The sequence below is a fragment of the Asterias amurensis genome, chromosome 15 (assembly GCF_032118995.1).
Source record: "Asterias amurensis chromosome 15, ASM3211899v1".
NCBI lineage: Eukaryota > Metazoa > Echinodermata > Asteroidea > Forcipulatida > Asteriidae > Asterias > Asterias amurensis.
The window spans coordinates 17,771,095-17,784,176 of record NC_092662.1 but is presented as its reverse complement, the minus strand read 5'-3'; the positions used below and the strand labels follow the sequence as shown (position 1 = coordinate 17,784,176).

General features: G+C 39.2%; 1 protein-coding gene across 2 annotated transcripts in view; it reads left to right on the top strand.

Moving 5' to 3' along the window:
* Positions 1–2,056: 2,056 nt before the first annotated feature.
* LOC139948049 (uncharacterized) overlaps positions 2,057–13,082 on the top strand; it is a 65,643-nt gene continuing 54,617 nt past the window's right edge. For both annotated transcript variants that reach the window (XM_071946050.1, XM_071946049.1), the window contains exon 1: positions 2,057–2,525. In XM_071946050.1, coding sequence (XP_071802151.1) covers positions 2,408–2,525 — 118 coding nt within the window. In that variant the 5' untranslated portion in view covers positions 2,057–2,407. The remainder of the gene's footprint in view (positions 2,526–13,082) is intronic.

Sequence of the window (13,082 nt, the reverse complement as noted above, 5' to 3'; positions counted from 1 at the left end):
GCAGTTCAAACAAGGACAATTTTTTTCTTTGAAATAGTTCAATCTGAAATGAAATCATTTTTGAGAAAATTATCTGAAAACTTAAAAACACACAACAGCTGAATTCTGTTTTTAAACTAAAGATAAGGACTTTGTTTTTAGACCTCCATGATGCAAATATTATTGTGCATGTTTTTTTCCATTTTTTTTGCGATCTTACCTCATACAACGGATAATATCAAAATTGTCACTGTTTTATTTATTTGTGTTTGGTTTACTTATTCGTGTTTATGGTGAATCACACAAAGAATGAACACTGTCTAAGACTCAGTTCTACCCATCCTGTTAGGAACTATTTAAGTGCACACACCTATAATACATCGGTATAATCGAGGGGAAAAATAAATAATTGCCTACATCTAAATAATCACCAAAGTAAACGCAAATGATTGAGGAGGTTCTAACACAGGGTCTTTGCACTTTTAATGAAGAAGTTCTTAATATACAACTCTTGTGAAATGTCAAGCTGTACTGATAACCCCAAGGTGACCCTTTGGAATTTATCATTCACCCCAGGACTAAGCACTGAAAACCACAGTTATTGCCACCATGTACTCATATCAAACCATTGAACTACATTAAACGAAACCAGTTGCATAATATCAGCTGAGATTGTAATTACACCTGCTGGTTAGTCTTAATAAGTAGGGGCTAGACCCCAAGAGTTAGTCGGGAGTCTTGTTCAACGACCGCCAGAGGCGTCTCACAGTTCGAACCTTGTCCTCAATTCGAACTGTTCGATGCCAGGGCCCAATTTCATAAAGCTGTTTAGCAGAGAATTTATGTGCTAAGCAACCAATTAGTGGGGCACCAGTCACAACGATGTTAACTTTATGGAATGTTGGCTGGTAACCTGTTTTTGCTAAGCAATATTTCCCTGTGCTTAGCAAGTTTTTTTCTGCTTATGTTGATTTGTTAAGTGTACGTTCATAAAACATGGCTAAAATTGTGTTTTCCAACAATTTGATACGATTTTATTATAAACCACATTTCAAATGTTTGCTATTTTGTGTTGAATCGTTATAGAAGCTAATTCATTTAATCATTCTGTGTTGCGTGTAGTATTTTTTAATTTGTAAGGCTTACCTCCTAAGTCAATGATGCAACCATTGATCACTTGATTGTGGCAGGTGAGCCAATGGAGCAAATAGAATAAATTAGTGTTGTGTAAAACACACGTTGGTTTATCCTGTAAAATAAGCTAGGGGAAGATCATGCTTCCCTGTCTACCGAAATTAGTCATAACATCAATGAAGACCATCTTTAAAAATCACTAACACCCATTACTCTTTAATTGTCCATAACAGCTGGTACCAATCGTTCAGTACAATCAGTAGCACCAGTGTGAGTTTGTGTATATCAATTATATTTAGAAGAAAAGAAGAAAAGAAGAAAAGAATATCATTCTCCTGAAGATGTTCAGTGCATACTGATCAAAACGTTGAGACGTTATCTTTTCAGAACCAGCCTTATCGTCAAAAGAGATATTCACATGGTTTTACAGCAACAAGGAAAATATTGAAAGTTATCAGAAAATTTGTATGGTCAGTTTGCTTGAGTGGTTGCATTACTTATAGTTGGTGGTTCTAATATGAACTTGTGCTATAAGAACAAGCGTGGAGCGCACCATGGGGCGGGATTAAAGGTTAAGACTCATGCAACTTGTAAGAATGTAGGGGTTGTCTCGGAAGTGCTGTAATGGGATGATCTGTTTGCGTTTGTCACAGATGATTCATTTGCTTTTCGGAACTTATCTCGAAGGGAGAAAAGCAATCTGTTAATAAACTATTTTTCCATTGGGGTCGGATGCTGAAAATTAACCGACATAGCGAAGGAACATTTCTTAGGGATAGTGTTTTTGTTTGTTTGTGTTCCCTCCGATGGGTTCCTGTCTTACCCCCGTGCAAAATGAGATTTCCTTGGTCGCTCCACTTCTCTGGGCTATGATTCGCTGGGTAAAGTTATAGTTCAGCCGTCTGGGTACCTCGAATCTATCACAAGTCCGTGAGGTGTGTACTGCTCCTCCTGACAAGGTGTTTGACTGGCCAGGGCGCGGGACAGGACTCGGTATTATCCGAAGGTGAATTGTTGCAACCCGCAAGGAAAACCGGGCGACGGCACTGTATACTGTTGTGGGGTACGGTGAAAATCGTCTGGCTGCCTCTGTTGCGACAACCTCTGCTGGGCTGGACTTTGACAACTTTTCTTTGTTGGTCAGAGAGAAAGTTGGCAGACAAACCCTTATCACATCTTAAAGAAAGAAAAACTAGAAAACCACTTCGAAGTGTCAAGCTTGGCTGTCTGTGCACCCATGTCGTAGTTGGAGCTTGTAACAGATTCGGCGATTTTCTATTTTTTTTTTGAGGGGATGGATCGGACTTTTGTGCGATGCCCGCTTGGGATGGGCAGCCTGGTAATTGGCGTTTATCTAGTTCTCTTATCAGTAAATGCAGCTTCGTCTCAAGGAGTCTTTGCACTACCACAAGGTAAGTTGTATCTTCAAAATTCATTCCATCTTTCCTTACCCGATCAAACTTTACAGCAAAACTTTAGCCATGGCTATACTTGGTTTGTACACTGAATCTACTGGAGTATTTGTTTACGTTGCAAAAAGTTAACCTGGTTGGGCTTGGTTTGGTGCGTGGGTGCCGCCATGATGAATTTCATCCAAATTCGGGCCAAACTGTGTCAAGTCATGTGTGAAATTAATACAGTTAGTGCAAAGCGTTATTTCTTATTACAGCGGAAGTGCAGATGTCAATTTGGGACCTCGGCCAAGTTCATTGCTTGTGCTTCGGACTTTCTATTTTGTTGATCATAACTATCACTATGGTGGCCACTCGATAGTTTGATATGAGTCAAATGTAGTCAGTTTTCAGTAGTTGAACTTAAAATTCCGTAAATGCACCTTAAAACTTAAAAGTGAGTGGGAAAGATGTGATTTTCTTTTATGGTGTCGTAGAAAGGAATGTTGTACCACTGATTTTTGAAAGAATACATAAATCGAACTTGTTTAGTTTTCACAGAGAAGTCTATCTATAGCTATCAGAAAAACAGCATAATCGCAGAATAAACTAAACTTTCATTGTCGGTTTTTTTTTCTAAACAAGTTTATACGTTAACATAGTACGAACATTCGAATTCCAGCCAATGGACCTAAATAAAGGTGGGTTTCAAAGGAGTTCAGATTGCAGCATTCAAACGAAAAAGAAATTCCGAATTGGCTTTGTCTTGAAGCCTATTGAGCTCATTGAGGGCGTGGCACATGTATAATGCATTATACTACGATGTGATTTTGCAGTTTTGTTGTTGAGTAGATTCACTCAAAAGTTGTAAAAAATGCATCTTGTCTTCCACCCGGTGCTTGATTATGTGGCATGGTGTACCCCTCTTATTATGTCTTCATTGTGCACCCGGAATCTCAGGAATTCTTAAGGTGTTTAGAGAGGGGGGGGGGGGTACTTCTGTAGTAGGGGACACCCTCGCCACAATGCCCTCGCCTCGTGGCTCGTCGCTTATTGACTGTGTGTACTTAAAGATGAACTCTACTGTTTATTTTATCAACGTCTGCCTCTATATAAATCTTCGCGGTTGGGCCTCGTAATCTTAGATACATTGGTTGTGTTGATCGACAACAGACAACACAAATCATAATATGATGTTCAAATTGTACTTATTCTTTAATCTAATTCGAATCTACAAAAGGTGAAAGGCATAGCAAGTAACCATACCACATTCGCCATTTTGATTTATAATAAACTGCTTACTTGGGATACCATTTTTAATTGGTTGGATACCATTCTCAATTGGGATCAAGTTGTGGAGGCTCATGTCACCGTAGCTCCATGATGTCACAGAGTGCCACATGAGCTTTCCACGATCAACCGCATTCCATGACCTCATGAGGACGTAGCAACATTGTTTACGTAACAAGTGTGACTTGTGGTAGTCTGTCACCCATTTGGTGATTTATTCCGGTCATTAAACCTAGCCTTTACTGTCTGGTTGCACCCAAACACTATTATCTTCTGATGATAAGAACTGGTAGTCTGGCATGTGGTTCTTTTTCTCAGGGAATCTCCTTTGGTAGCAGATGTATACATCAAGGGCTTTAGCTCCATGGGGACTCGTAGTCTTCGTACTGGGGGACTCGTAGCCTTCGTACTGGGGGACCCACAACCTTTGTACTGAGTGGGGGACCCACGTTCAATCCATCAGTACTGGGGGACCCATATCCATCTGTGGGGACACACCTAGTGCATGATAGGGAACCTCTGTTAGACAATTCTTGGACAATCTATATTACTTGTTGTTCATGTTGCAATGGTTTTAGACTGTGCATTGATTTATTAGCCCAATACATTATGCTCAATATAAACGGAGAAGTGGGGATTTATCAGCCATATTTTATTTTATGTGTGCCAAACATCAGCAAAAACAAAGTTCATGTCTGAAAAGTAGGCACACTAGCCGAACCATAAGATTAACTTATCTCTATAGTCATAGTTTCACAACGATAATGCTTTCCATTAGGTCTACATACCACCACCAGTAGTAAATTTGGTGCCGGCATAGTTTCTCAAATATGATGCTTAAAGAGTAGGGTTAAGGTCCCAGCAGCTGGAATCTAGTCTGGTGACCGAAGGCGACATATCATGCCGGGCGGGACAGAGACCTGACTGCCACGTTGACGCCATGCAGAACATACTTTATAGTGTAAAATAATTCCTTGATATAAATGTCCTGGAATTTCATTTTGTACAAGACACTTCCATTTGAAAATCTTAAAGTCTATGGGGAACTTTAGAAGGGGCATCAAGGCCAAGCCCCGGGGCACCACATGCTATGGCATCCGTGGCCTCCATTTTATTCCAGGCATGAATGTTGCTCTTTGAGATTATTTCAAAAACAACATTTTACAGAGAACATGTGATAATTTCTGCTTTTAAATAGGTTGCGCCTCCAGTGAGGCAAAAAGTTTTCCCCAACCAAAGACCCACTCTGCTGGTCTGAACTACAGAGCCATGTGTTTATATATTGTTCCACAATGGTACACGTAAAGATTGAGAAAACAGACAACCTGTCATTTCCTATTACCCATCTCACTGGTCTAAAACCATGTCAGGCCACTACATACAGTTCAATGCTTTGTTCAAGACTTCGAGTGGCTACTACTCATGATGAAGTAACCACATGGATTATTCAGTATCAATGCGCAGGAAATTCTTTTAAACCTACTATAGTGGTTATATTTCGACCATGGGATGTTTCTGTGCAGTCTCCATCACAAAGCAATCAACAAGTCATTTTATTGCACAATGCATTTATCTACTACAAAAAAGACACAAGATCAAATCTGGTAACACTCTGCTGATTTGTGCTGACCCACCAAGTTTCCTTGAGGCAATATTATGTAACATTTGTGTTGGTAACCCTAGAAACAATATCCCGAAAGACCTCGGGTCTACGTGGCCTATTTGGTATCTATTTGGTTTTATATAAATAGTCCAGATGGAAGATTATGTAGCTTAATCAAACAATACCAAAAGGACTTTAGTTCTAGTGTTTCGCCAAATTGTTCAGTAAAACTTGAAGCACACATGCATTCCTTCCTCGTTATATGACCACCAATACAAATATTGGATGTACTATATGACCATACCAATCATTGGATGCTGAAATTGAGAGACATTTTAATTCCATTCATCAGTATTTTTCATCATATTGTAAAGTTTTCTAATGCATGACAGCTGTTTGAGAGCTCTACCTGTGTGTGGAATAATCGACCATGTTAGCTTCCCTGTGGTCGTTCATTTGTCTCCTATTACAAACCAGTCAGGCAGTTTTAAGACAGCTTTATGCAACCTCGTCCCCATGGTGTAGCTCATTTCCGCTGACAGGACCCCAGTGGAATAGAGAAATGTACGGCCCTGTGATTGGTTACCGATGTACCATTTTAATTCCCGTTATTTATATCCCGGAATCGCCGTACACAGATTTTAATGAGTATCTTTGAAACGGGGGTCGATAACCATTGAGTATGAGGTTGAAACCCGAATGCCCTCCCGCCCAGATGGTCTGGCATGGTTCTCGTACGATCCCGCGCACGTAATTATTGTGAACATTTCGTTCCCAAGCCCTGGTAGTCTTGTAATTCAGACGCAGAGGAGGTCATGATAAGGTCGCATACTTTCCTTATTATGTAGTTATGAGTCCTATTGAGCTCAGCAATTACCCCCACTTCAAAATGCAATATTGTCATAACGTATATAACTGGAACACTTGCAGGTCCACAATCTGTCTGTGTGTGTGGTATACAACAAAACCAAACCATCTTTTCTTGGTTTCTTCTCCCCTTTCTGGTTTCGAATGTTAATTCCCATGAAAGTGAACAGATTTTGGGGGAGCAAGAATATGTCTTTGTTAATGTACGTGCACTTCGTTTAGTTTACCCTCACCAACCCCGATGGTATAACTTTCCATATAAGGTGATATTATTCACTCGATTGAAAAAGCAATACAATGTGTATACACACCAAAAGGGCACTACGTGAACCCAATCTAATTTGAAAGTGGGAACATTTGTTATAATGCTTTAATAGTAACCCACGTATCCTCAGTTTAACTCGGACAAGGTTATACGTAATTTGGCCTTCCGCAGATGTCGTTTAACAAAAAACCAAAACACACAAAAGAGAATTCATGCTCTATTTTTTCCCTCCGTCGACTGAGTGAAAGTTTATGTTTGCAAGCCAGGCAGTAACCGTTGTCGATGATAGCTTCAGGTCGTAACTCTCTCGGAGTAGATTAGTTTACATGCATAATTACGGCATATATCACCGGTGACCTTGTCGGCTGTAGAGCCAAGAAGGCAAACTAGGGTTGCCCTCTACAATAGAGTGGCTGAATCAGCATCCTCTCTCCCCACTATGTCCTCGAGAATTGCTGCTTAATGGGGCCATACCATCGAGACTCTACCCCTTAGAATCTTTCGCTCAGGGAGACTAAACCCTTCGAAAAACAAAACAAGAACAATACATCAAGCGCAGAAAAACATAGCACAATATTTTCTTGGTATGGAAGTTGTCTATAGCCCTTTTCGAAAACACGGCTATGGCTCATGGGCTTCGGCTTTGCCTTCCACAACGTCGCCTTCCACAACGTCGCCTAAAGCCCCGTTAAGAAAGCGCACTGTTTCCAAGATAAATAATGAAGCTAGCCTCAGCCCAAACCCGAAGCCTAAGTCGTGGTTTAACGTGTGCCATCTGTGTCTGGTATCTTGCCCATTAATTTTGCTATAAAAGCGAACTGTTAGGTAATAAGCTCGATGGAAATTGGGCTCAGGTCATGTTTCAGTCGAAGTGCCACAAGATTGAGTTAAATAAAGTTTCCTGGGTGTGTCTTAATATCATTTCTGGAGATGTAATGAATTGTGGACAATAACTGTATATCTACTTTACTTTGTAAATAAAGCATTATGGTTGAACTGATGAAAAAGCTATTACTTTTCCCACAAACAAACATTTGGCTGGAGAAGTACATCCTAAAAATGTAAATAAGCACTGACTGCATAGAGCCTTTAGGTTTGTCATTTGAACAGTTAATTTTAACGTGCTGAAATTTTCACCGTGGTCGACTTGTCTTTTGAATGAGGATATTATCGTTAATAAAGGTTTGTAGAGCACGACATTGGTGGACATTATTAACGTGTGAGAATCTTGTTGTGCGGTATGAACACTAACCCGAGAAACTGTTTACAGTGGTGTCACGGATAGAGCCTCCTGTGTTTTTTTGGAGGACCAGATACAAAGTGGGCCTAATTATTGGTGATGTTTTTTGTGGCCTATCGTGGTATCTGATGGTCAGCATAGTTGGGTTGTCAAATTAAAGTGTAGTTCAAATACCTCCTGAACTATCAATAAAGAATACGTAATTATTGTGTACACATTATTGTGTTGTTACAAGATCTTACGCCATTGAAAAAAACATAAACATGAACACATGCACAAATGCGTTGAAAGTTCACTGAGTTACTTTACAAAGTTTGTTGTTTTATTTTAACTGACATGTCGACCCCATATAGGCCCACGCATTAATAAAACGATCACGAAGCATGTTTCTATTTCAGGAGGCTACTGAAACCACAGATTGTCATTTTTACTTGTTTTTCTGTAGAATTTCTTACTTCACTACATACTTTATAAAGAATCGAAGGGTATAGTTGGCAAAAGTGGTAGCCATTTAAAAGTACATTCTTGTTTTTTTATGATAAATTGTAGTATTGTTTTATTGGCCTTAAATAGTTTTCAGTTTCACAGTAAAAAGTACCCATCCAACACACTCATTAAAAAAAACATGGCAAGTGGTGTTGGCTTTTGTGCTCCCATATGAATTTTTTATTGTCTTTTTTTTTTTGCAACGTGGGCACCTATTTTTACTGTGACACGTTCATAGACGGCCTTCACAATCGCGACAGCGGTAAATTGTCGCCAACAGCTGGCGACCAGATTATATAGGGGAGTTGAAACAACGGTGCCAGCACCCACAACAGCAGTTCGTAATTATGAGTGTAATGTTACATGAACAGTTCAACGATTCAATCAGTGCATTTCACTCTCTCTTTGCGGCGTTTTCCCCTCTTTTTTAGGTGATTCTGTTCATTGAATTGGAGAAATTCCCAGAAGAGTTTATCCACTGAATGCATCGAAATAAAAAGAGCATTTCAGGGCAATGTAGGTATAGTTGTCCCTTCAGTCTTTCCAATTTAACTCAATTTTGACAGTAAATTGATTTGTCATTCTTCTCACATCTGTTACTTCGGAGTCTGTTATTGTGAATAGAAACCCCAATACAACTTACAAACAACCCGTCGAGAGCCTATTGCAATGTATTCATTGATACATGTGACTTAAATTTCGTATATTAACTCTTTCAAAGTTGTAAAGTTGTGTTTGATGCAACACCTATTGTTTTTAATTAGCTATAACCAAGGCTAAAATCCAATTTGGCCGACTGTAACGAGAGCCAGCAATATGCAGTAATAATTACATCTTATAATGGACAGTAACCCAAGGTTTACCGTCATTTTCCAAAACTGTCCGCGCGTATTCTTGTTTTCCCCATACATTTTTTTGAACATTAACAATTTCCTAGCCAAAACCACTTTAATTTGGGTCTTATAACTTAATAAGTAAGGACATAACTCGGAGTGGTTCTCACGTCTTTATCAATTGGATTTAAGTTCATTGAACCTGGCCTAAACAAGATATTAAATGTCATGAACTGTTAGATGTCAAATAATGAATGATTTGTTCAATTGTAAAATGAAAGTAATGTTCGAAGGAATTGATGTACCCGTAAGGTTATTCGTTTGCTTTTCAAACTAATGTACGACTCCAATTTACGACAGTTACCGGTTGATTCAATGTTGATTTATAAAGGAATTTTTGCTCGCCAAAAATGCATACAATGTACTAACATGCAATGCTCCTCAAAAAACAGAGATACCTGTTTAGTTGGGATGTGGTTTCTAAATGGCTGTCTCATAAAATGCCAATATGACAGATTGTCATTTGTAGCATAACTTTGAGTTAAGACACACCTGACCTTTTCCTGTTTTCTTGTAAAAAAAATCCAGAAAGAATTCCCTTTCATTGTATTAGAAGATTGAACTGATACCAATGATCATCTTGATTTTCTCCCATTCAAATCATTGAAACCAAAAACGAGGCTGTAAGGAGAAATAGTCCGGTTCCTCTTCGTACAATGAATGTTATTATTCCTTGCTGGTATTGGATACAAGACACATGGCCATGATGGAAACAAGATAAAGGTCCATTCATAGTTCCCCTCTCCCTCGTATAACCATGATATATACATTTTACTTTGATACAAAACAACCTAACATAATGTATCCCTTCATACAACAATTCTTGGTTTTTGTTTACTGTGCTTAAAATATACAGCATTAAAGTAATTCCGAATGATTACGACTATTTACCGTCCTCACTAATCGTTCCTCTCAGTAAATCGTCACAGTGACGTCACAAATACTGTAGCTGACCTTCATTTTTTTGCAGAAGTATAGCAGGCTATACGTGCATGCGGTTTTCAAAGTTTGCACTTAACTCGGTCTTGTCGATATTTTGTTTTCTTCTCAGGGTAATTTAGTCGACCTTCATGGGGCCCTTTAGATGGCCTTGGATGTCCCCAAACTTTTTTAAATGTGTACAATAACTGCAGTATTTACGACCACTGTTTTTCCCAGGAGTACAAACATCTGAAGTTTAGTTTAAGATTCATGAAACGAACGAAGTCGGTTGCCAAAACATGGATGTAAGATTGTGTTAGGATGGTCCCATCAGATCTGTTGCTGCTTTGGTTCCTATTGTCAACTTTGACACAACGTTCCCATCATAGCTTGTTGACATCAGAACAGTTCAGAAAAGTTCAAATTAGTAGTGTTGATGTTTTTAAGACAAGGTTGAAGGGGCACAGTATTTTCTTGAAGTCATGAACTTCGTCGGAACGTGAAAGGCGTTGCTTCTGCTTGCCAAAATAACTAAGTTGTTCAAGATCGTCAGTTTAGAAGCTTCCGTCATTGGTTCCGTTTCAACGAACAATCAAGAAACCTACACGGTGATCCAAGTTCACGAGTTTTTTGTTTTGTCTCTGGTAGTTTTATTAAAGTTGTGTTAGATGTTACAATATACACGGGTTATGGCCCAAATTAATCATGATGAAAACCAAGATATAAAAAAAAAAAACCCTCCCATGTGATTAGTGGTGAAAATAACCCGCATAATAATAACCCCTGGAGATTAGGTCGAGTTCTTCACTGGGAACCTGTGGTATGTCAAGGGCGTGAAGCATAATGCGCTCTATAAATTGTTTGAGGTTGATCCGTTCACGCCCTTGGAAGTTCTGTTGTTTGTCTATGGGAAGGTTTGGTATCACAAGATATCGATTCAAGGGATACCCAACTGGAGATACCATATGAGTTAAATAAGATAGCACTATATGTATGAAGTTGTTTCGTTGATCGGTCGTGGTTTGTTTACTTTCGATTTCTGGCAAGCGTGGAGCATGCCTGAGGGGAACAAATCAATATGTAAAAGCCACGTGGGCCTTGATTTTATATGTCACAATATCGCTGTAAACCCACATCAAAACACTGTGCATTTCCACATATGACTGTCCTTTCCCTCCCACAAGTGTCAAAGTGTTGGCAGAGTGACAGTTAATAAGACAAAGTATGTGAGTCATCAACCCGGTCACCATGCCTTACTCACTTTACTCGTGAGGACAACACGATTTTCATTCTAAAAAATATTGAGGAAGTTTGGCTAGATTCCAATCGATTGGGACATTATAAATCATATTGGGCATCCTATCAACCCCAGGCAAATAGGGAGCACGCTGTGGTTGATGAATGAATCTGTTCCGACCGTGAGATGAACGGTGGTATCCTTTGCTAAACGTTGACGGTTACATTATAATTGTCCTGGATCGCACTATGTGGAATGAAGTTATATGGGACTGTATAAGTTGGGATTGGATTTATCTATGGTCTTTCTTTGGGAAATGAGGACAAGTTTCTGCTCCAACATCAATTTGAGGATAAGATAAAGGAAGGACAGCTTGTATGTGGGTACTCGCAGCAAATATATATTCTCAAGGAAATTTGTTTGTGAGAGTAAAACTGATGCCAATATAATATTCCTGCATAAAAAAGACACTGTGTTGAAATCGAACTTTCTGTTATGGTTTGCTCATCATAGTTAGTGTGGCGTTGCCCGATGATATCCACAGTGAAAGTTCTGTTGATCTTGCTAAATGTTCACACTTCTTAAAGAATACCCTGTTGAAGGATTGTGAGCCTCTTCCTTCCGTTTCATTCAAGTGCAGGGGCATATTTTAAATAATGAGAGTGAGTCAGGTGACTATAATCCAAATACGACCTTTTGTTTGAGTCTCCCTTGGCGAAATAAAGAGTATTACTGATGGTGAGTGTCCTCACCAAACAAAGAAACACAATCAGAACTGACATCGAAAATAGAAGGATGTTTAAGTGATGGGTTTCCAGTGAAAAACCAATTGAAATGTGTGTTTTGCTCATCTATAGTTTCTGGTTTACAGCTTATAGTCGAGTTCAAGGCTTCCCCATATTTAACTGTTTTGGACTTGAACCAATCCTGGAGCCACTGGCTCTGACTAAACTCATTCTATAGTTTGTATTGTGCCAGGTTGCCATCACTTGACGTGGCCATTGTATTTCAATGTCGAGAACAAATGCTGATTTTATCAAAACCAAATTGCAGGACCATTTTACCGCCTCGGCCTTTAAGACTCGTTTGGAAGGAGGAAACTGGATTGTCCTTACCAGAGTTCAAGGAGGAATTTCGTTTGGGAGGCTTGTTGCATTAATCTTCTCAAACGTTTGAATATAAAATGTCTTGGAATGTGTCACTTTGAAATCCTTCTTACAGGCGAGAGATTGTTTCAATATGTAATTCATCCAACTCTAAGTATTGAGTCAATGATGAGAGAAGTTGTAAGCTATAATGTCATACGTAGTGTTTCTGGTGTTTCAGATCAGTAAAGAGCGGGTTAGAATCCCGGCTGAGTCACTTGTGTGCTAGAGCAAGATATCAATATTCTCCAATGGAAACCACCCTAACCCTTGTCTGCAGTCATTGCAGCAAATCTGCAAGGGTTCCAAAGAGAAGCACTGCCAGCTATAGAGGGATGGAGCTTTCAATCTCTCCCAGGACAAACTGACAATACCACAACTGATAATCACAATATTGATAAGTATAAAGCAAAATCAACGGATTTGTAACCCACCCTCTCCAGGACAGCAGCAATGCTTTTAGGAGAGTACAACAACTCAAGCCTCAAGACTAACTATCATAAGTGGAAAATACTTGGATACCCCGATTAAAACATTCTTCTCCAAACAACCCACTCTCTGTTTCTGAGCTTCTTTATAATTTAAGATATCTCTGTCATAGGATATCTGCACCACTGTTTGACCATGGTTT